General features: G+C 49.9%; 1 protein-coding gene and 1 pseudogene across 3 annotated transcripts in view; one reads left to right on the plus strand and one right to left on the minus strand.

The window, feature by feature from the left end:
- Window positions 1–24,521, plus strand: part of NOL4L (nucleolar protein 4 like) — a 130,449-nt gene that overhangs the window by 64,751 nt on the left and 41,177 nt on the right. For all 3 annotated transcript variants that reach the window (XR_004345802.1, XM_032605275.1, XM_032605276.1), the window contains exon 4: window positions 1,620–1,729. Coding sequence is in view for 2 of the 3 variants with exons in the window: in XM_032605275.1 (XP_032461166.1) it covers window positions 1,620–1,729 (110 nt within the window). In the remaining variant the exon portion in view is untranslated. The remainder of the gene's footprint in view (window positions 1–1,619; window positions 1,730–24,521) is intronic.
- LOC116740084 lies at window positions 8,937–9,407 on the minus strand (annotated as a pseudogene).

The following is a 24,521-nucleotide window of genomic DNA, read 5'->3' on the forward strand; positions in this document are numbered from 1 at the left end:
CCCGCTCCCGTCCAGCGCATCTCCTGGGCGCGGTGCTTGTGGTGACGTGCAGGCTTTGGCCCATCTGGAAGTCGCTCCCACTTCTCGCACCACTCAAACCCCAGCCCATGAACAGAACTAGGCACCAGGGGGGACATGGGTCAAAGGCCTGGCACCCTTGGAGACGGGGGGAAGGGGCAACCAGAGAACAGGTAACCAAGACTATTCCCTGGACGGAGGGTGAAGCCAGGTCAAGCGACTAAGTGACGAAATGAGGCCCCGCTTCGTGTGACGGGTCCCAGCAGGTGACTCCAGGGTTTTGAGCTTGGTCACAGCAGGAGACATCTGAAGGGGAAGCTGGACCGGAGAGAGACGTGATGGGCTCCCTTCGAATCATGCTTCTCGTCTTCTTGACTTACTCCTGTGCCATTGCAGTCTCTCCTAAATGGCACCCACAGTGGCACCCAAGATGCAGAACACAATGGCTGGGCAGTGTCCACTGCAGGAGCCTTTGCAGAAGACAGCATGGCCAGACATTTCAAGAGTTTCCGAGTATTCCTACCCTTTGACCCACAAATTCCACGTCTTGGAGTCTGGTCTAAAAAGGAAACGATCATAAATACAGACCAGTATTCCTGCACAAGGATGTCCCCTGCAGTGTTATAGTAACCCCAATAGCAAACAACCTAAGTAATCAATCATAAGGGAATGACGTAAGGAAAATAGGATAAAATAGTACAGGGCTATAAAAATTATATTTGCAAAGCAAAACGAGATTTTTGATGGTGGGGGAAACGCCTATGAGAAAATGTTAAGCAAAAAAAAATTTTTTAAGCAGACTGTAATTCTCTGTATGCATTGTGATATCAAGTATATAAAAAAGAGAAATCACAGGGAAAAAATAAACAAGCATATGCCAAGTTTCTCGGTGCAATTATGGTTTAAAAATTTTTTCTTTACATCTTTCCACACTTTGCAAATGCTCTACAAAAGGGATACGCGTTACTTTGATGTTCAGGACAAGAAAGCAATAAATGGGAGGAACAGTGCTCCTCTCTGTGTGATGAAAGAGGAATTAGAATTTGGGCATACTGGAGGCCTGGCTCAGACCTGCGAGTGATGTGGTCCCTGACAGTGCTTTGAGGGGGATACCGTGGGGGTTGGGGGACGGGGTGGGACAGTGTGGCACGTGAGCTGGCTTAGGCCAGCATTGGAAACTTAAATGGCTTCAGGGGCCTGGCAGGCATCATCGTTGAGTGAAAGTGTGCAGCGCAATAGGGAGGGGTGGGGACTGTGGCAAAATGGAGCCCTCACACTCTGTCTAAAAGGAGCGGCTGCTGCTCATCTGCAGTGGGTGTCTGCCACGTGGGAGTGCGGGCCCTGTGCGGCCAGACCTTCCATTTCTCAAAGGAGTCAGAAATCCCTGGTTTTCAAAGGTGAACTCTCTCACTAAACACTGGCACTTAAGCCTCATGCAGTCCACATCCACGGGCCAGGCACGGCGGGCGAGCCCCCAGTCAGCGATCTCCGGCCTCCCCTCCCTCCTCCTCAGTCCCTGTGTTGGGTCCCCCACGTGGGTGCCAGGCTGCTGGTGGCCCACAGCACAGGCTGAAAGGGGCTTCCTTTTTTCTTTCCGCCAGAAAGCGAGCCTCCCTCTCCTCTGGTCTCCGGGATTATCGATTACAACATGCCCCTCACCTCTACGTACCTGAAGCAGATGAAGTTGCGCGTGATGAATTCCCAGGAGCAGGTAAGGCGTCCGCCCCCCTCACCCCCCCCCCCCCCCCCCCCCCCGCCCGAGGCGCCCTGACTTGCCTGGATATGGTCGATCCTTTCTGAGACTTGTGTAAACACACTGAAAATCAGAGGCCCTTATCTGGTTATCTGGGCCATGCAGTCCAGGCTGAGAGGGGAGGGAGGGAATGTGTTCCTAGTTAGAGGGTCTGCCGGGTCTTCAGTGAAACTTTCCTTCAGGGCAGGGCGAGGAAGGGGGTGGGTAAGAGCTGCCCACCTTGGCCCTTGGGTTGTTTTCCCTGTGCTCTGCCATTTCTTTGTCTGCTACATCACTCGGCTCCTTTCCCCCGAGAGAGGGGGGCCCTTGCTGCCTGCCTGTGGCTTATGTCACCCTTGGGGCCCAGACAGGCCAAGAAGATGGGCCTTGGAGGGTGGCCTGGGTGACATAAGGCCCTGGGCTCCCCCTCCCCGGCTGTCCAAGACTCCCCAGCTGTGGATTGCCCAGGGCTGTCAGGCACCATGGAAACAGGTTATGAAAAGAAAACCCCTCCTGCCTGCCTCTCTACACAGCCCACCTTCTAGCCCTTTGCAAGGCTAGTAGCCTGTCTTTCAGAGAAGGACTAGGTGGGTGCCACCCTCCCTCCGCCACTGCCCAGAAAACTAGAGTAATGATGTCTTAACCTCTCGCTTCAAGTTTTTTCGTGTGTTGTGACATATGAACCTACTGTACCTTTGAGGCCTGCCAAGGGGAATGGGTTCTTTCTCCTCCGTTGAAAGTCAGACTTCAGCCCTGGGTGCATTCCGTCCTGGGTGTGGCTGGTCTCCTTGACAACCTGAGCCTGTGTCCGCCCAGGGGGGTGATGGCTCTGCAGTCAGCTCCGAGGTGATGTTACAGGACGCGCTCAGGTGGCATCTGGGGCTGTGGCACCCAGTTTGAGGATCTGAGCTGGTTGGCTTGAGTTCTGCACTCCCCTGAGGAGGAGGGCATGGTGTGCCCTCCCATCCTTACAGCCTCCAAAGGTCAATGAAGTAAGCTTGGCTCTGGGTAGTAGAGCTGTCTGTGTTTCTTGCGTCTTTTCATCTGAGATGGTCTATTCTATGATGGTTGCATCCCTAAGAAACTTCATGTACTCATAACAATGTCAGTGGGGAAAACGGTGTTGGGTTTTCAACTCACAGTGGCAAAGTTGTTTTTGTGCAGGAATGCCAGTTGTAAGGGTGTTGCTTTTGTTAATAGTTATAAAATCTAAACACCACCACGCAGGGTGAAGAGCAGAGGCACTCGAACAGCCAAACAGCCGGAGTTACAGCCCCACGGCTCTTTCTTTTCTACAAAATGGTGCTCCGTCCAGCTCACCACCAGAACCAGCAGTGGTCAGTGTAGCCCACTCTGTGATCCCTCATTAATGGATTCTGTTATGTTTCATTTGGTATACATATTCCTACTGTCTGTGGGCATTAAGACTGTAGGTTAGGTACATTAGCAAGGATTCAGTCATTCAACAAATATTTATGAAGCCCCACTCCGTGAGCCAGGCTCTGGGAATGAGCAAAGACAGTACCATTCCTAGCTCTTCTTATGATCTAGGGGGAGACAGACACTAATGAAAAAATTACGCACAAGTGGTAATAAGCCACCACGGTGCAGCTGTGACGAGTGCCAGGCAGGAGACTCGTGGTGCCATGAGTACTTAGATGGACACGATGCGGGCACTGAGGCAGGGGTCAGGAAGGTTTGCCTCAGAAGGGGGTGCTTGAACTGAGATCAAGATCTGAAGGGAAGAGAGCTCCAGGCTGAGGAAACAGCTTGTGCAAAGGCCCTGTGGCTCGAGGGAGGACAGCACCAGTGAGAATTTGTGAGGCTGGTGTGGCTGGTGCGGAGAGTGTGAGGAGTTCTGTAGCTAAAGAAAAGTGGGAGAAGCAGAGTGTCGGGCATGTAAGCACTTGCTGTGCATCTGTGAATGCACGGAAATCCACGTAACAAGATGGGTAAGTTGCCCTGGTGAGGTTCAGGCTACTCCCAAAGGGAGGGAGAACTGTGGGGAGGTGTTTGTCCCCAGGATGCTGCGTCTGGGGCTGAGCTGAGATTGGGGTGGCCTCCGTGGACAGTGGAGTTGACTGTGTCTTCCTTGCCTCCATTCCTGGTTTCCCAGATGGGGATCATCTGAACATTCCCGTGGTAGGGAATAAGGCTCAGACCCTCCTTGCACACACCTGGCAGGAGAAGCAGCACCCCCACCTCGTGCCTGGGGCCCTCCAGGCTGTCAGTCTCCCACACTCCACGCACTGCAGCGAGCGCTCAAGGCCTCAGCCTCTCAGCCAGCACCGTTAGTCCGGTTGTATAGGCAGGCGCGTGGCAAACAAGAAGTCGCATTGCTCACTAGGTTATCTGCAGCAGCGAGGAAGGGCCAAGGGCCCAGATGTCTTTGATTCTTCAGCTGGGGTTGGAACTGGAAATAACATATACTTGAATTGGTAGCTTCTTTCCTGTAGTGCAGCCAGAGCAGGACTGGGTGAATGGCTCCCTATCCCAGCGCAGCCACAGGGCTACCTCTGCTGCTGTCAAACCCATGTCCCAAGACAAGGCTCTGAAAGTAGTTTTCATTCCCTGCAGCATCCCCGCGACCCCGAAAGGCCTGCCAACAGAAGACACCTGTAGTGTCTACAAATCACTCACGCAGGCTACACGGAAACAAACCCAAATCTAAAGTAACGGGATAAATGATATTTTTATTAATACTGAGCAAAGCTCTACATCTAAAAACTCTGGGTGAGAAAAATCTAAGAATTCATTTTTTTCCAGCATTAGATGTCCAGGAGACACTACACTAGTGACGCAAGTAGAACACGTTCCCCTCACTTGGCTTTGAGCAGACAACGAACAGGTGGTGGAGTGTGCTTGTGAACTGGACCGAACCATGTCACCTTTTGTCCAGTTGTGTTGGATTAATGTGCTGAGAAATGGGTCTTTCTCCACAGAGGACATTAGTTAATATGAAAATCTAATAATAATGTTCGCTCGAACAAAAAAGATTCTTGACATCTGATCCAGTGCAGCAAATATTTATGGTGTCCTCAACATGCAAGACATTTAGGGGTCAGACTCCACCCTCCAGGAGCTCCATCCTAAGACACGAGACCCCCCCAGGAACTGTCAATGTGGTGGCCACATTGAGCTGAAAATAGGCGAGGGTAGCCCGATAAAAATTTTTTTCCCGCCTTACTTGGGAAAACAGTCATAAAGATATAAAACTGAAATCACACTTAGTTGTGCTGATGATTAATGCATTTCTCGTAGGAGGGAGGGTGTGAAGATTTCATGAGATGTGGACTGTCTCAGAGAATGTTCCAAAGCATTCTCTGATAAGATGGGGTCCTAGGGAGGGGTGCAGGCCGAGCTCATAGAGCCAGAGGCGGCCAGCAGTGTAGCACTCCCAGCCGCTGATGTTTCAAATCCCCTCTCAGGGCCGTGCGCAAATTGCACCAGGAGGAATGTTAGGGTCTCATCTTCACACAGCCACTGATTTGTTTTCTGTCTCATTTTATTTTCTTTCATACTTTTAGTTAATGGCCTCAGTTGCCAAAAAGCAAAAGCGTGGTGACAAACATCACCATCGTCTCGCCACACAGATCACTGTGCATATTTCGGTGTCCACCCCTCCAGGACTATTGAATAGAAAGGGAATTACCCTGTCTGCACCATTTTACAACCCGCTTTGCTTTTCTGATGCTGATTTTCCATCCTATTCAGTCTCCTTACCCTCTGGGCCCTGTTGTTCCCACCTACCAGATAAGCTGATTGTATAATTTCCTGCCATTCACTTCCTTTCTCACCCGTACCTACCATCCACCCATCCACCCGTCCGTCCGTCCATCCATCCATCCATCCATCCATCCATCCATCCATCCATCCATCCTGCACTTGAACTGGCATGCCTCCAGGCGCTGAGGAGGCTAGTGAAACAGAGTCTCTGCCCTGCTGGCTCTCAGAGTTCAGTGAGAGAAAGGAAAACCGAAATCAAAGCTGTGGGGTCTGCAGGAAGAGCTAGAGGAGGAACAGAGGAGGGACGGGCCGTGAGCAGGGTGGATGCTGTTTCCGCACTTTACACACCTCACCCCTCGCCCTCACAGCTCAGCAGGGTCACGTTGTCATCCTCGCCTTACAGGTTCGTAGCCGAGGCTCAGAAATGTTTCCGTACTTGCTCCAAGGTCACACAGCCACTAACAGGAGCTGGAAACTCAGACCTCTTGCGTCCAAACCTGTGCGCTTGCCACGGCCGCAAGCCCTGCTTCTCCCTGTACCTTCCTGGATGAGGGGTGTGCTCTTTAGATTCGGAGGCGGTGTTGCCCACCTGGGTACCGAATGCCAGATCGCCAGCACGGCTAGTGGAGAGAAAATGTCCTTGGCAGAGACACTGGCAGAGGCAGGCAGAGAGCTTTCTTTTGGCTTGGGAACTGGGAGCCGCCTTAAACATATAATGCTTAAGGAAATACGGGAGGAGGGATTGGTAGGGGGCTGGGGTGGGGTAGAGGTCGCCCCCTACCTCGTGAACTCTCAGTTACCTGCAGGGGTGCGTGTATAAGTTGATAGCCACGTTACGGGCGGGCGATGTGATCCTGATCTTTCCTGAGATCGCAGTGTTTGAACCAAGACCCTGTTGTTGTAGAAATCAGATCCAGATCCGAAGGAGGAAGACAAATCATCTGTGTTCCTTCCCTGACACATACTTGCATTTTATAGTAGCGGAGGCTGAGACCCGGGGCGGCTCAGCAACTTGCCAGGAAAACCCCTGGCTCAGGCTTTTTCGGTGCCCACCGCCCCTCCACCAACCCCTTGCTCTTTCCGGAGCGGGAGGGCTGTCAGCACCTTCCTTCGCCTCCCACCGCCAGTGTCGCCAGTTCTTGGAGCAGCACTAATGTCCCCACTAATGGTTTTAATGGTTCTCCCAGCAGCGTGTGAAGTGGTGCGCTGCTCCATTGTTTAAACCCACGTGATGGAGGCTCTTACTTGATTCCTTAACGTCTGCCTCCCTCTCCTCTGCAGCTCTCGCCTGGCCCTGAGTTTTCCCTGGATCCTGGAGGTTGGGGGAGGAGGGCAGGCTTCCCCCCTCCCCCACACACAAGTGGGGCCTGCAGGGTAGCCCCTGCCCAGAGCCCTGGGTGGGGGGTGGGGGGTCTCCAGGCCAGCCTGAAGCAGCACTGTTCACAGCCAAGACTCCAGCCCACCCACCAAAGACCCTGGAGCCCGGCTGACGGTACCAGTTCTGGCGCCTACCGCTGTGTGACTCTGGGCAAACCGTTTCACCCCTCCGTGCTCCTTTTTCCTCACGTTACTTGAGAATAATAACAATACAGCCACCTCACTAAGTTATTCCGAGAGTTGAATGACACAAAGCAGGCACAGTGCTTACTTAGCACCGTGCTGGACACCTGAGAAGCACGGAGGAGATCTCAGCGACCTCTGCTATTGGTGGTGGCAACGTTATCATGCAGCCTCGGTTTAATAGACACAGGGACTGACCTTGTCCGCGAGACCAGCGCCACAAAGATGAGTAAGACAGCGTAGCTGGTCTCAAGGAGCTCTTCTTAGTAGAGGGGACAAGACAGCAGCCAGGGGACTGTAATCCAAGACAAGGAAACAGAAACAAGAGGGGACCAGGAACCTGCCAGGCGGTTCAGGGGACACTCGCTTATTTTAAAATGAGATGTGGACCAGCAAAGAGGGCCCAGGTGAGGGAAGCTGAGGGGTAACAGCTCTAGGAGAACCTGGGCTGGGGAAGAACAGAGCCAGTTTGGGAAAGGAGGAGAAGGAAAGAAGAGGCGGCGGAGGGGACTCAGAGCACGCACCTCTTGCAAGCAAGGCCACCAGAGAGCCCTTTCCCTCAGTCAGCACTCGGGAGCCAGGCAAGGATTTGGGGCAGGAAATGAGCACATTCCAAGTGTGAAACTTTCTCAGGCTTGCATCTTCCTTAGAGGAGAAAGAAAACAAGTCCACTCTGAAAAGCTCTCCACATTCACTTTTTCTTTCTTCTTTCTTTTTTTTTTTGTGGCATGCGGGCCTCTCACTGCTGTGGCCTCTCCCGTTGCGGAGCACAGGCTCCGGACGCGCAGGCTCAGCGGCCATGGCTCACGGGCCCAGCCGCTCCGCAGCATGTGGGATCCTCCCGGACCGGGGCACGAACCCGCGTCCCCTGCATCGGCAGGCGGACTCTCAATCACTGCGCCACCAGGGAAGCCCCACTTTTTTCTTAATTGTGGTAAAATATGTGTAAAATTTTCCGTTTCAAATCATCTTTAAGTGTGCGGTTCAGTGGCATTAAGTACATTCACAGTGTTGTGCAATCATTACCACTATTTCCAAAAGTTTTTCATCACCCCAAACCGAAACTTTGTAACCATTAAGCAATAATTCCCCATTCCCCCCCACCTCCAGCCCCTGGTAACCACTGTTTTACTTTCTGTCTCTATAAATTTGACCATCTAGCTACCTCATATAAGTGGAATCACATATTTGTCCTTCTGTGTCTGGCTTATTTCACTTAGCGTGTTTCCAGGGTTCATCCACGTTGTAGCATGTGTCCAAAACTGCATTCCTTTTATGGCTGGATAATATTCCATTGTATGGATAACCGCATTGTTTTTATCCATTCATCCGTTGATGGACGTTTGGGTTGTTTCCACTTTTTGGCTAGCCGCATTCACTTTTAATATTTTAGACCAGGTTATGGGATAGGGAGGGATTAAAACAGGGATCTGCTCCTTCTCTCTCTGAGTCCTTACCCCTCTTTGTGGCTTGCTTTTCTCATGGACATTCTCAACCTCCTTCCTGCTCAAAAGAGCCCCCCAAAATGGGAAGACCTAAAGAGGAAGCACAGTTGATGGGTTACAGTGAGAGCCTGTCACTTAAACAGTGCCTGACTCACAGGACTTTTACCTGTGGAGAACCTGTGAGTACTGACTCTGACACCCAGATTTAAGAGCTTGATAGCAATGGTAATCTCCTCCTTCCCCTTCCTCAGGCTGCCCTGAAGCCCAGGCAAGGTGTGAGCTCAGGGGAGAAATAGCAGAATGGAAACTTTGCCATGTCCAAGGATTTAATGGTTTCTTAAGGAAGCAGCAGTTCTGATGTGTGTGTGTGTGTGTGTGTGTGTGTGTGTGTGTGTGTGTGTGTGTGTTTTAATAGTGAAAACTTTTATATTTAGAATTAGCCAGCTGGACTCAGTTTAGATGATCCCAATTTTGTTGGCAACATCCAAAGCATCATAGTCGGGGGCCAGTTGAACACAGGGCTTCCTCTGTCCATCAGGCCTGATCAGGGTGTTGACCTTGGCCACACCAGTGTCATAGAGCTTCTTCACAGCCTGTTTAATGTGGTTACTTATTGGCCTTGGCATCCACAATGAACACAAGTGTGTTGTTATCCTTTATCTTCTTCATGGCTGTCTTGTGGTGAGGGGAAACTTGATGATGGCATAGTGGTCAAGCTTGTTTCTCCTAGGGGGGGTCTTCTGAGGCTATTTGGGCTGCCTCCTGAGCTGCAGTATTTTGGGGCCATCAGAAGATGGGTGACGTCCAGATCTTCTTTTTTCTGTGGCTATGGGCGACTTTCAACACTGCTCTCTTGGCCTTCAAAGCCTTTCCCTGGCTTCGGCTTTGGGAGGGGCAGGGGCTTCCTTCTTTGCCTTCGGTGCCATCATCGTGAAAAGGCCAATGTGTTCTTGAAAATTAAACAGTAATCTTCATGGAATAGAAATAGAATGTAGAACTTCTAAATGACTAGAGAACGATAAAGAACCAAAGAAAACTTGATCAGTCCAGCAAGAGTAATTAAAAGAGGGAATAAAAGGAAGAAGTAACCAAAAAAGAGATATATAAATGGAAAAGATAGGTAAACTACAGGAACAAGATGAAAACACTAGTAAATCACAATAAACATAAATGTGTTAAAATTCCACTACAAAGAGTGAAAAAGGCTCAGATGAGGTTTTTTAATGATAAATCCATTTGGTATTTATAAAAGACTTTTCAGATGACACAAAAAGGAAGATTAAAACATAAGAAAGAGAGGGCAGCGCTATTAGTGTCACACACAAGTTCAAGGCAAACATGTTCAAGGCAAAAAAAGCATTAAATAGGGCAAAGTGAGATATTTTGTTGATCAAAAGCACAGTTTCCCAGTAAGATTTCAGAGCCTCTTGACTTTGGAGGTCTGCCCTTGGGGAGGTTGAGGGCTTCTTGACCTCAGCAGTCTGCCCTGAGGGGGGGGTCAAGGAGGGCAGTAGGTCTTATGAACATAGAGAGTAACTTGGACTTCACTGTGAGAGACAGCATCTTTCTTTCTTCCCTCCTTCCCTCCTTCCCTCCTTCCTTCCTTCCATCCTTCCTCCCTTCTTCCTTCCTTCCTTCCTTCCTTTCTTCCTTCTTTCCATCTTTCTTTCTTTCCCAAACGCTCATGTTTTATCCCTTTTTCTTGTGAGGATCTTTTATAATCCCAGCATGTAAGCAAAACGTAAATATACTCTGGGCCTTTACTGGTCCCTGGACGTATCAGGGGAGTAGAAGGGGGCAAAGGGTGGAGGCAGCACCTTTCTTTCACATCCCTCAGCATCTACCCATCATCAGTCTCTTCACCTTTGCAATTTTTGCTACTGTCTTTCTGTAGCTACTTCTCTAAACAGTATTCGTACTTTGAGCATCAGCGTTTGCTCTCTGGAAATGTGCATGGAGCAATATGAGGGGCGGACTCCATGGAACTTGTGAGAATGTGCGGTCTGCAGCCTTAGCTGCCTGAATTTTAGTCCCTCTCCTCCTCTCCCCACTGGGCTCACCCATTGAGGTATGCTGGGGCCACTTTCTCAGTTCCCAGCCTCCTTCCCTTCTTTCCAACTCCAGGCCTTCCTGGTCATCTGCTGGCTTCCTTCTCACGTTCCATTTCTTGCCTCCCTCCACTCAGACACCCCCACAGGCCTCTGGGATCAGCCCGCCTTATGTAGCTGAGTGAAGGGGGCCCAGCTTGCCTCTATGAGAGCCCAAGAAAGGCCTGAAATGCCACTGGCCCCATTATCAAGATCTGAGAGCTGTAGCACAAACCTTTTCCCATCTCAGTAAATCCCTGGCACTGCAGAAGGTTTGTACTGTGGCAAGAAAAACAAAAAGCCACTGAAATACTGACCTTGACCGAGGCTAGCTGTTGGGATTTCTCCAGGCAAAGAATGATCCTTGGCACGTTTCTGCTGTGAGAAGATGTGCAGGTGGGGTGGCTGATCTCAGGTCCTGCCCTGTGCCCCTCAGGCCCTCCCGCATCACCCCAGGGCAGCTAACCCTCAGAAACAGCTTCTCAAGTGTTGATCTTTTTTATTTGTATTCATTTTTATTTTTATCAATAAAAAAATACACATCTTAAAAGTCATATAGAAAACGGCAGATCCTGTCCCAGCCTCCCCTCTTCAATTTCTACCCTTCAGAGACATCCTCCGTCCTTTCTTATCTTTAGCTGTCTCTTCTGGTATTTATCTCCTATTTCTACATAACATGTGTTCATGCTGCTAGTTCTTGATTTTTCAGTTTGGGCTGTTTTGGTTATTGTTGTTTAATTTCCTGCTGGAGGAGATAAGCATGTACACTATTACACCCTCTCAATAAACACATGTATTATTTCTCCTTCTTCCATCCCTCAGTATTATTTATACCTCCCTATTTAGGTAAATTACTATATTTCTATTATAATGGCTGTATAGGTTATTCATAGCTGAGCCAATCAGCACACTGTGATTACATCTTCTTTCTTTGATTCCCCAGAGTTAGCCCATTGCCTCTTTTTTCCAGCCTTAGCCCTCCATCTTTTGAGCTTGCTTATGGTGTGTGTGTGTGTGTGTGTGTGTGTGTGTGTGTGTCATTTTTATTTTTATGTACTCAGATTTATCAGTTTTTTTCTTTAATAGCTTCTGCATTTGAGTCTTAAGAAAAACCTAACTCCACTCTGCCTCCGTGTTCTCTTTTAGTATTCTCATGTTTTTAGAACAGTTTTAGATTTAGAGAAAAATTGAGAAGCTAGTGCAGAATTCCCACATTATCCACCCCCACACGGTTTTCCCTATTTTTTTTTTTTTTTTGCGGTACGCGGGCCTCTCTCACTGTTGCGTCGCCTCTCCGGTTGCGGCGCACAGGCTGCGGACAGCGCAGGCTCAGCGGACGCGCAGGCTCAGCGGCCGTGGTTCACGGGCCCAGCCGCACCGCAGCATGTGGGATCTTCCCGGACCGGGGCACCAACCCGTGTCCCCTGCATCTGCAGGCGGACTCTCAACCACTGCGCCACCAGGGAAGCCCATCCCCTATTATTAATATCTTACATTAGTATAATACATTTGTTACAATTAGTGAACCAATACGGATACATTATTAACTAAAGTTTTATATATTATTTAGATTTCCTTAGTTTTTACCTAATGTCCTTTTTCTGTTCCACAGTCCTATCTGGGATACACTATTAACATTTACTTGTCACATCTCCTTAGGCTCCTCTTGGCTGTGATCGTTCCTCAGCCTTTTCTTGGTTTCGATGACCTTGATAGTTTTAAAGCGTACTGGTCAAGTATTTTGTAGAATTTTGGAATTTGTCTGATGTTTTTCTCAACATAAAACTGGGGTTATGGGTTATTAGGAGGAAGACCACAGACACAGAGTGCCATTTAGAAAAAATTATTGAAGTATAGTTGGTTTACAATGTTGTGTTTAACTTCAGCAGACTCAGTTATACGTGTACACACACACACACACACACACACACACACACACATATATATTCTTTTCCATTATGGTTTGTCACAGGATATTGAATATAGTTCCCTGTGCTCTGCAGTAGGACCTTGTTGTTTATCCATCCCGTATACAATAGTTTGCCTCTGCCGATGCCACACTCAGAGCGCCATTTTTACCACATCATATCAAGTGTACCTACCGTCACCATGACTCATGACCGTTGATGTTGCCTTGCCCACACCGGCTGACATGATGTTTGCCAGGGGTCCTCACTGTAAAGTTACTTCGGAAGGAAGTCACCACGTGCAGCCCACACCTAAGGGGTGGGGTTTATAATTTCCCTCCTTGACGGTAAAGTGTCTACATACATTATTTAGAATTCTTTTGCATGGGAGGTTTGTCTCTCCTTCCTCATTTATAAATCTATTCAATCATTTACTTATATGGCTATTTTTTCTATACTTGGGGTTATAACTCAGTACCGCTGTATCTATTTTGATGCTCCAGCTGTTCCGGCTTTGGCCACCGGGAGCTCTTTCAGCTGGCTCCTGTGCTCTTTTGACATACCCCCATTGAAGTTTTTTGTTGGTTTGTTTTCTGAAGGATTTTATTTTGTTTTAGTGTTTCTTTACTTTCTGGTACTACAAGATGCTCCAGGCTCATCTTGTATATATTCTACCCCAATCCTAGAATCAGCTATATCTTCCTTATATTATAGAATCATATTAAAAACCAAGATCTGGGCAATAAGTGTACTTATTGCTACTGGGGTGTCCTTTCTTTTAGACCCTCTCAGATGACAGAGCAAAAAAATATATGTGTTTTCATTTTTCATATTTGATCTTTGATCCATTTGGAGCTCATCCTAGTATATTCTGAGACACACGTCCTGCTTTACCCTTTTGTGTCAACATCATTTATTAAGGAACCTATTTTCTTCCCACTGATTTGAGATGCCACCTTTATAATTTACTAAATTTCCATCTGAAACAGAATGTACTTCTATTCAGTCCACCGGTTTCTTTGTTCATGTACCAGCTACACACTGTTTTAAGTATTGAGACTAATATGTCTTAATATCTAATACATGTAATTGATATATCTTACTACGTAGCAGGAATGATTCCCCTCCTTGTTGTCCTTATTTTTAAAGCTTCTTTGGCTTGAAAAAAGAAGTATTTGAAAAAAAAAGTTTAATGCCTTAAAAAATTTCATACTCCGTTCTTGGTGAGGGAAAGATACTGAGGCACCGTTGATCCATCCACGTGAACATGAAGCTGAAACACTTTGATTGCGGGCCTTTCTGTTCACCCAGCAGACCGGGTGGGCCGTGAGCCAGGAGCATCACACTTCCGTGCTGGAATCTGGGGGCTATAAAATATTGACAGCCCAGCGTTCCGATCCTCCTAAAGATGGTGACAGGCAAAATAGGGCATCGCTAAAACTTGAGAGGGAAAGTTTTCTGGGAAACCTCTTTTTTTTTTTTTTGCGGTACACGGGCCTCTCACTGTCGTGGCCTCTCCCGTTGCGGAGCACAGGCTCCGGACGCGCAGGCTCAGCGGCCATGGCTCACGGGCCCAGCTGCTCCGCGGCATGTGGGATCTTCCCGGCCTGGGACACGAACCTGCGTCCCCTGCATCGGTAGGCGGACTCTCAACCACTGAGCCGCCAGGGTAGCCAGAAACCTCTTTTTGAGAAGACAAAAAGGGAAGTGAAAAACCCACTGTCAAACATCTTTGTTACAGGGCATTGTTTTAGTGATCAGTATATTTCACTGACAGTCCTCGGTGCTTTGAAGAAACTTCCTACAGTTTCCAAATACTTGAAGAAAATGAGCATTACGGCTGCTTTCGCCAGGGCAGCCTGGGTTCAGAGACGTCCGTGTCTCTCTTCTTTCCTCCTGCTTCCCTGAAGCTGTGTGGGAAAGAAGCAGAAAGTGACCAACATCCTGTCTCCAAAGCCAGTTGCCTGATGCAGTTAGTAGATACCCCAAACCTAAACAACTCATTGTCCCCGTCCGCTCCAAAAGTCTCAGCCCCCTTCCAGGCTACCAAATCCACCCCCATGCTTGCAAGGATGCTGACGCAGCCTTTCAGCTTCATTATCTGGGAGGAAAAATGCATGCAGTGCCCATCATTTACTGGTGCAGGCAGGAGAGCTGCCTGGTGCCCGGAGCAGAATCCCGCATGTGGGGCTGGCCTGAAGATGCTTTATCTGTGTCAAGGGAAAAGGCGGGGGCAAGGTCAGGAGCCGCTACCTTGGCCTCCATCCATGGGAGCAGCTCTGTCTTCTCAGACCTCTGACTGTGAACCGCCCCTCAAGGCACCCAGGTAGCTGACTCCCTGCTCTGTCTCTAAGGACCCAACAGGAAAGGAGGTGTCTCTCCCCAGCTGGGCCAGGAAGGAGCAGCTCAAACCAGATGGTCACTGAACCAATGGCCGACCTTGTGCCCCACCCCCCTCCGACTCTGGGTCCAGCCTGACTGAGACCCAGAGGGGCCTTGTTGTCTCATGGCCACATCCTGTTGTTGTATTTAACAATGGAACTCCTGACCCCAGTTCTTGGATATCCCCCAGTTCGAGGGGGATATCTTGGGCAGGGCGCTTTCTCCCGCACTCCCTTTTTTTTGTCACATTTTTTTGAGGGCGAAACCCCTGGTGGCTTTGTGGAGGCTTCTGCTTAAGGCACCGCAATGTGGGCTGCTTGGCTCCGGTGGGGGGGGGGGGGGGGGGGGGAGGGCGAGCATTTATGGGTTGTGGCTTTTCCACAGCTTCTTGACTCCCCCGACCTTGGCAGCCTGATGGCTCCTTCTTCTCAGGTGGGGCCCAGACAGGTCCCGGCCCCCAGCAAAGAGCTGCTGCAGGAGACCTGACCCCACTTGGTGGCTGGGTGGGCCAGGGCTTTGTAACCAGACCTGGAAAATGCAGGAGGGGTTCAGACGCTTCAGTAGCTGATGTCTGGAGATCAATTAGAGATAATGGCTCTGGGTGGACTCGAAGAAGCATGGCCAGGATTTTTCCTGGTTGTGATTGTGTTCACCTCATTAACCGGCCTTTTTCTTTTTTTTTTGAGGGTGGCACAGAAGTGTCACACTGTTTGTGCTGCCTGCCTTGTTTTACTCATACGGGGACCAGGCATCGACCCACGGCGGGCTGGGAGCTCCCCAACCTCCACTCAGACGGAGGAGGCAAAGGCCCACGCTTCTGCTCACAGCCCTCCAGACCCTTGCCCTCCCTGCGACCCTCTGTGTGTATAGTTTTTAAAAAATCTCCTCCTTCATTCATTCAACAATCATTTAAGTTCCTTCAACGTCCCAGACACTGTCCTGAGACAGACAGGGAGCCCGCTCTCTGGGAGTTCACAGGCCATAGAGATGATAAACAAGACAAGAAAGAAAAAAAGATATGCAAAAGTGCGATGTTTAGGGCGGAGAATTAAAATAGAGACCATCGATAGACTGCGCCTCTGGGTGAGAAGGCCTCTCTGAAAAGATGGCATCCAGGCCGAGACCCAACTGATAGGAGGTGGCCCGGTGGAGCAGACAGTGAGTGCAAAGGCCCTAGGCTGGGAACAGCAAGGGGACTAGGACAGCGGAGTGAGGGGCAGATGTGCTTGGGAGAAGCCCGAGCAGCCTGCAGAGGACAGTGTTCTCTCGCCCACCTGTCGTGTGCACGTGGAACCTCAAGGCGCACCTTCCTCTTCCAGAGGAGGGCAGGGGCTTAACTGGAGGTGACAGCAAGTGGAGATGAGCGGCCAAGAGAGCCCGTCGACTCCGACCCTAGGTGTGGCCCTGCCCCGCACCAGCTGCCTAACTTTCACTTCTCCAAGCTGCAGCTTCCCTGTTACTGGAACAGCACGTTTGGGCCAGACTTCAGTGGTTTTCAAAATTTGCTTTTGGACAGAGGAACCCCTTTCTTCAAGGAAACTCTTCTGGGGAGGAAGTTAGTGTGTCAGGGGTCAGCAGGAGGCAGGCATGTCGCTGGGAAAGGGGCCCAGAGCTCTGCCCACCTGCCCTTCCTGCCCCCAGCCAGCCCACCTCCAGCCTTCAGCAGTAAATAACAGGGCCTGGATTGCCCTGAGCTTTGGGCTGGGGTGCTGCAGACAGGCGGGAGAGGGGCTCAGCCCAGCATGACCACAGGCAGCCCGGCCCCAGGCTGGCCGCTCCCCTCTCTCCTGCAGCTTCCTCCTCAGTAGACGTGAGTGACAGAGCCTATGCCTTGCCAGCCCCATGGTTGCTGGGAGGCTTGGATGTTTGGAACAGCTCCAAGTGCCTCAAGAAAAAATAGGACAGAAACAGAAGATGCTCTTTACCTGGAACACTGCTGTGGCTCGGGAAGTGCCCGGGCACACCTGTGCAGAGCCTGGCACCTTTCCCTCTGCAGAGTCCTCCCCCACCCTGCACCGCAGTAGCCACAGCAGGTGCCCTGACACAACCCCCCTCCTCAGTCTCTTTAAGGACCTGACAGTCTAGGGAAAAGGCCACATGGGTCTGGGGTCCTTACTGTCCAGTCCATCCATAAACAGGAGCCCTGTGAATCAGACAGGGATGCTTTTGACTACAGGTCTAAAAACCCAGCTGGCTCTATAACAAAACATGAAGGTTTTTTACACCTGAAATAGGAAGAGTGGTGGCGCAGCTGTTGGTGTTGATGTCAGCCATGTTGGGTTGGTGTCTCTGTGACGTTATTGACCTTTTCCTCACACTAGCAAGTTGGCTGCTATTGCTTCAGCCATCTTGTCCACATTCAGGGTGAGAAGAAGACGGGAAGGGGTGGCGTAAGCTTAGTCCAGCAAAGCAAAAGCTTTCCCAGAGAGTTGCCAGTACACTTTTGTTAACATCTCATTGGCCAGGGTCACATGGCCACTTCCAGCTGCGGGGGTGCAGGGGGGGGGTGGGGGCTGGGAAAGAAAAAATTTCACTTCCCACCTTCTGTAGTTCAGACAAGGGAGAGAGAAATGTTGAGTCTAGCTATCAGGTAAGTTAGTCCACAGTATCTGCCATGGCCTGGGCACCATCATTTGAGCTTGACAATGCCTTTGGGTGTTAAGTTTGCCAAAGGCTTGGGCAGGGGGAAGAATAGTAAGGGAGGGGCTTCCCTGGCCATCCAGTGGTTAAAAGTTCGCCTTCCAATGCAGGGGCCTGCAGGTCCGACCCTGGTCAGGGAGCTAAGATCTCATATGCTTCACGACCAAAAAACCAACATGTAAAACAGAAGCAATATTGTGCCAAGTTCAGTAAAGACTTTAAAAGATGGTCCACATCAAAAGAAAAAAAAGAATAGTGAGGGAAGGAAACAGAGCGGAAGCAGGGAGGAAGGGAAGAGAGGAGGGGGTGGCAGGGAGGGAGCAGGAACCATCTTTCGAGGCCTTCTGTGTGCTGGGTCCCTTACAGACAACATGGGGAAGCTGAGGCTCCGTGTCAGGGAGCTCAGGTAACTCCCCAAAGTGCGTGAGAGGCAGAGCCTGTTTCCCTCCCACATTAACGCTGCTATTTCCCAAGGGATGGGTAGGGAGGTGGGGGGGAGAAGGGAAAGGAGAAAGAAAGTGATGGTGAGGTTTAGGGCCAGGCCAAGGCCCCCTGCACCAGCAGCTTCATGGGCACGGGCCTGGGTCTGCTTATCTCACCACCACAGTCCCCTCACCTGGGTCAGGCCTTGGCACACAGTAGGGCTCAAGAAATGTTTGTTGACTGATGTCTGTATCATTAATTACTTATCTTTCACATCATCATCATTAACAATAACTAGGGTTTGGGCAGGTGTTCTGTGTCAGGCATCAGTCCAGCGCCCGGCAGGCATCCCTGCATTTAAGCGCACAGCAGTCTTCAGAAACAAGCTTCTATTATTGTGCCCCATTTCAGAGATGAAAAAACTGAGGCTTGGAGAAGTTAAGTCTCCTGCCTGAGATCACACCCGAGGAAGGGCCTGAATGCAAGCAAAACACGCCCCCTGCTCTACCCCACCTTAGATGCTGACCGTCAAACACAGGACGCCAGCCACCAGCAAGGCCTCTGTGCAGCATCTCTGGCCCCAAAGCCTTGGCTGCTACCCGTCCCCCCACACGACCCCCACCTGCAGCCTCCGTCACGGAGGGACCACCTGCCCCAGTTTCCCAGCGTCTCGCTCAGCTCGCAGAGGGGCTCTGCCTCTCCTCCGGTCACCTGCTGAGGAGCAGCCGGAGTTGCCTCCCAGGAGACTCCCAGGCCCAGCCGCCCTCAGGGGCTGCACGGAGAAGCTGAGGTTCCAGGCAGGGGCTGACCACCTCGGAGCAGCCTCAACCCCGGGGGAAACCTCTGCCCACCCAGCCCCAGACTCGCTCTAGAGGGTTCCTCTCTCTGCTCTGCTGGAGGTCGGTGAAGCACAGTGCCCCGCGGTACATCTCAGCAGCCCCACCTGGGCAGGGGCCCACCATGCACCCTGGAGACCAGCTCACCCTGCTTCAAACCCCAGCACGTCCACTAGCTTTTAGCTCTGTGACTGTGGGCATGTCCCCTGGTCTCTGAGCTGTCAGGGGACTCGCTGTGTCATTTAATCTCCCTCCCACAGCCACTATCTTCGTGTGCAAAGTGGTAGTTAAATCACCCTTGTTATTTGACTGGTCCAATAAGGTAACATATCCTACCACCCAGCACGGGTGCCTGGTAGTGTATGGGTCGCCATAATGGATTACACCAAGCTCTAAGCTGCCTCAGCTATGGTAACTGGCCTCAGCTTTTTTCCCCCTTTTCATACTTTTATGGAAGTATAACACGCATACAGAAAAGAACACGTATCATTAAGTGGACAGCTCAGTAAATTTTTACAAACTGAATCCACCTCTTGTGACCAATTCTCACATCGAAAAACAGAACTTTGTCAGCGCCACAAAGACCCTTGAGCCCCCACTCCGGTCACTCACCTTTGGCAAGGGTGGCCACTCTCCTGACCTCTGATACCACAGATTGCTTCTGCCTGTTCTGCTGTGGCACGTGTGTGCTCCTTTGCCCACAAGCATGAGTTCGTGAGAGTCCTTGTGTTGGGGCCTGCACCACTAGTTTGTTCCTTTCCATCGCTGAAGCAGTATTCCACCGTGTAGATGTGCCACCATCATCCATTCTCCGCTGATGGACACTTGGTAGTGTCCAGGCCAGGGCTGCTGTGAAAAGGGCTGCTGTGACCATCGTGGCGTGTTTGGGGACCATCTGTACTCGTTTTTGTTGTGTGCACCCCCAGGAGCAGTAGTGCCAGGTTGCAGCTGGCCTTGGCTTTTTGGCCAAGCCTCTCCGAAGGTGCCAGGAAAGAAGGGAGAGAGGAGGTAGGTGCCCTCTCTGGGGAGCTCCAAAGTGTGGTCTGCATTAAGGGGGGGGGGGGTGCGCTTAATTCAGAGCTTTGTTGCAGACATCAGGGCTGTGCTGGGCAGTGGGCAGGATGGGGTCCCGAGTGATGCAGTGGTAGGTCCCTACTGTGTGCAGGATGCTACCGGGGACTCTGCCACCTGAGAGCCTGTCCCAGCCCCTGAGAGCTCATGGTCCAGTTGGGGAGATGAGGTATAGCTGAGGAAATGGGAAGTACTACAGGTGCATTAAGTGATATAAGACTGACGGAGACCTGCCACCAGAGCCAGCTGGGTGGTCTGTGAGACTGACGCTCTGAGTTCAGAGGGGCCTAGATCTGGCAGGGGTGGAGGATGTCTTTGTTAATGGCCCAGAGTATATTTCTACCTAGTGAACGCCCATGCATTCTTCAATACCCAACTTAAATGTCACCTCCTCAGTGGAGCCCTCCAGGATCCACTATGTCCTTCTCACATAACTAGGCACTTCGTTCCTAGCAGGTCCCACAACTGTCAAGTACAAACCGAATATATATCTGGTGACTAAAACCTTTGTGGTCATTTGATTAATCTCTCTCTCTCCTGCTGGCCTGCAGGCTACAGGTGGGAAGACCTGTATCTGTGTTGTTCATTGTTGTGTCACCCATAGTAATCATGGTGCCTGGCATGTGGTAGGGGGTCTATACATTTTTGTGGAAAAAACGTGTGTCTGGAAGCATGCATGGTCAAAGGCTTGAAGGGGGTCACACATGGGCAGTTGAGGGACAGCAGTTGTGAGTCTGAAGCAGAGTTCACAGTTTGGAACAGAAGGCTGTAAGGCCAGCAGGGCTGTGGAAGCCCTTAAACACCAGGCCAGAGAGCTCTAACTTGATTCTGCCCGTGACTGGGAGCCATTGAAGGTTTTGGAGTAAGAGAGATTAATTGATGACATTTTAAAGCAACACGTTTCTGAAAAGGCAACTGATCAAATTGTAATTTCTACCTTTCGTCATGGTTGTTAGGAAAGTGTATTTCAACAAGTCAGACTCTTAGTGATACGCATCATGGGAAATGTATCTGAATAGAGAAGGAGTGAGGAAACGGCATGGGACAGTTTCTCCTAGATTTCAACCAAGGTGTCAAACCAACTATGAGGTTGCAGCCAGCTGGGCAAAAATCAGTGAATGTGAAGAATAAATGGATAAGCTGAGTTACTACCCAACCTGCAGATCAGGTATTTCGAATCCAGGCATGTGTGAAGCCCTGGAGCTTCTATCCCCGCTCTTCTTCCTACCGAGATGCCCTCTCCACTTGCCACCTGTCACATTCCTCCCGCCTTCTTTGGTTCAGAGTAGATGTCACCTCTTCCAGGAACCACCCCCCCAACAGCCCCTCAGTCAGAACGTGCCCCCCCCTCACCGTTTGCCGTAATTGTGCTGCACCTGGAGCCTTCCCTGCTGTGGCAAGAGTTTGTCTTTATTATGCTGCGGGCAGGGACAGTTCATGGCAGGTAGAGGTGAGTGCTGGCCCTACCAGATATTAAAATATATTCCAGAGCTATGCTATTGGGACAGGAATTGACAGATCAGTAGAATAGGCAATTCCAAAAGTAAGGGGAAATTAGTATACTATAAAGATGGCACTTCCAATCAGTGGATAAAGATGAGTTATTTAAAAGATGGTATTGGGGGCTTCCCTGGTGGTGCAGTGGTTAAGAATCCGCCTGCCAATGCAGGGGACACGGGTTTGAGCCTTGGTCCGGGAAGATCCCACGTGCCGCAGAGCAACGAAGCCCGTGCGCCACGACTACTGAGCCTGCGACCTAGAGCCCGCAAGCCACAACTGCTGAGCCTGCGTGCCACAACTGCTGAATCCTGCACACCTAGAGCCCGTGCTCCACAACAAGAGAAGCCACTGCAATGAGAAGCCCGCACACCATAATGAAGAGCAGCCCCCATGAGTAGCAACGAAGACCCAACACAGCCAAAAAAAAAAAAAGATGGTATTGGGACAACTAGGATAGGCATTAAAAAACAAAATAAGCTAGATCTTCACCTCACTTCTTATATGGAGAGAAATTACAGATAGAATAAAGATTTAACTCTAATGAAGCTATAAATGCTCTAGAAGAAAATATGGGTGAATTACATTTATAATTTTAGAGTGGAAAAAGAAAAACCTTTTGTTTTGACGTGAAATCCTAAAGCCCTAAAGGAAAAAAAAAAACCTAATGAGACAATATAAAAAAAAAAAGGAAAATTTTCATATGGCAAAAAATCCCATCATAAATAAAAAGACAACAAAGGAAAACATGTTTGCAAAATATATGACAAAGGATGAATTCCCTTCCTTTCTAAACAGTTCTTACCAAAAAACAAACCACCAACTCAAGTAAAGGGCAAAGAATATGAATAGATTGTTTAAAAAAGGAAAAGAATGACAAGTGACCAATAAACGCACGATACACATAAATATAGGCTCACATTCCCAAATGAAGAGGGCAGAGAGAGACACCATTTTTCACTTCTCAGATTGACAGAGATAAAGGAGGTTGCTAATACTAAGCGCTGACAAGTGTGTAGTGAAATGACAACTACCAGCTGCTGCTGGCTGCTGAGGAAACTGGTACAGCGTTTGTGGAGAGGGTTCTGACCAGCACTGTGAAAATGTAGACTCCTGAGGATGACGGTAAAAGCTACCATTTACCGAGTACTCCCTCTGGGGAAAAGAGCAAGCTGTATTTTATGACCTAACCTCAGAAGTCATAGACCCTCATTTTCCACAGCCCTATCCATTGTGCCAGGGGACCAAGGGTGTGATACCAGGAGGGGGAAGGATCATCGGGAGAGCTGGGAGGCCGGACACCACAGTTTCTGATGTCAGAGGGGACATTTTGGTGTCAAATACATTAAACATACTATCTCATTATCTGCTTTGTAGATGAGGAAACTGGTGCCCAAGGACACTTGTTTGGTGTCAGAGCCAGAATTGGAACCAGTCCCATTTGCCTAGACTCTTTCTAGTCCACCTCCTCAGTGGTCTCCCGGATGCCACTCCTGCTTCCTTATAATTTCATCTCCTCTGATCTAAAAACATAATTTAGATGGCGTGATTTCCTTGCTCTTAGAATAAAATCCACACACACCTAACGGTGGTGTCCAAGGCTCTGAGTGCTTGGCCCTGCGTGCCCTCTCACCCCTACCTCCTCCCACCCTCCCCCACGCTCTAAATACACTGGTAGCTTTCAAGTCCTCAAACATGCCAAGCCCCTTCTCACCTCAGGGCCTTTGCACCAGCTGTTTCCTCTGCCTGCAAGACGGTGCCCCCAAGTCTTCACCCCGCTGTCAGCTTCCAGCATCCTGGGGTCAGAGCACATGTGGGCTTACTCCCGAGAGGGGCCTTCCCTGACCACTCAGCCCAGAGCCCACCTTATCTCCACCCTCAACCCCTGTCTCCCCTCCACCCCTCACCGCCCCCATCCTCTGCGTCTCCTTCACCCCATCACCACCTCACTCTTTGTCTCTGGGATCCAACCAAGATTCAAACTTCGCATTTCAATGTTTTTTCTCATTAGTCTCGTGATTAAAAGAACAGTCAAACTAATGACAGTGCATCTTTTGAAGTGTCCGGGATACTTGTGTTGTGGAGTCTCTCTTTCAGTATTTCTTGTATGGTTGTTTCTTCATGATCAGATGCAGGTTAAGCATTTTGGAGGGGAGGACTTGACATGGGGAGAACATAACATAGGTAATGCTATGTTCTCTCATTGCATCCCTTCAGGAAGTAAGCACATCGTGTCAGGTGGTTCTACTTCGGGGTCTGCTGCATTTGATCACTTGATTGGGGGTGTCTGCCAGTCTCTCCATTGTGCAGGCACGTGTGCCTTTTATCATTAATAAGTAATTTGCAGGGATAATTTTTTTTTTTTTTATGCTTTGAGATGCTTGAATAGCATCTGTTCTGGTCACACTAAGATCCTGTTATTCCTAATCGCAACCTCTGGTTCCAGTGGCCAGGTCCCTGCTCACAGAGCGTGCTAATTTCATATGGGAATCCGCCTGGAGGGGTTTGCTGCTTAAGAAGCTCCACAGAGCAAATGCCCTGCCAATTTTGCCATTTACAAAGGCACCCACTGTTTGCAGAGCCTGGAGGGGACATGAAGGCAGTACCGCCGCCTTAAGCAGACCAGAGCAGCCCTTCTCTGTCATGGTCTCCCACCAGCCTGGGGCTGGAAGAAGAGACACATCACTGGGAGAATTAGTGGTCAAGAGACTAGGTTATGTCATTCCTTGTTGGGACCCATGCTGTGGCCACTTTAAGGATATGCGCAAAGACACAGAGAGCAACCTACACAAGGTTACTCAAGGAGTGGCAGCTTCTGCAGGAATTAAGGAGCCGGGAGATTTCTGCAGGCTTCAGCACACATGAAAACTCACCTAATTCGCCGTGCTACTAAATAGCCAGGCTTCTCCAGGGCTCCCAACCGCTTCCTGTGTATCGAGTGAGGCTGGGGCTGTTTTATCTCAGGGATGGTAAATGAGTTCACATTTCATGCCTAGAGAAAATCACTGCTCTGCCCTCCTGGCGTACTAGCTCTTTCTCTTATTAGTCAGAGAAGAGGTGGCTTATCTGGGTTCAATTCCACCTTTGAACATCAGCTGGATCTCGCTTTATATTTCAAGCCCAGATGTCCACCACCGCTGTGAAATAGTGACTCAGGCCAGGAGAAGTCAGAGGTCTCTAGAAATGTGGTGGGAAGA

Source organism: Phocoena sinus, chromosome 15 (assembly GCF_008692025.1).
Source record: "Phocoena sinus isolate mPhoSin1 chromosome 15, mPhoSin1.pri, whole genome shotgun sequence".
NCBI lineage: Eukaryota > Metazoa > Chordata > Mammalia > Artiodactyla > Phocoenidae > Phocoena > Phocoena sinus.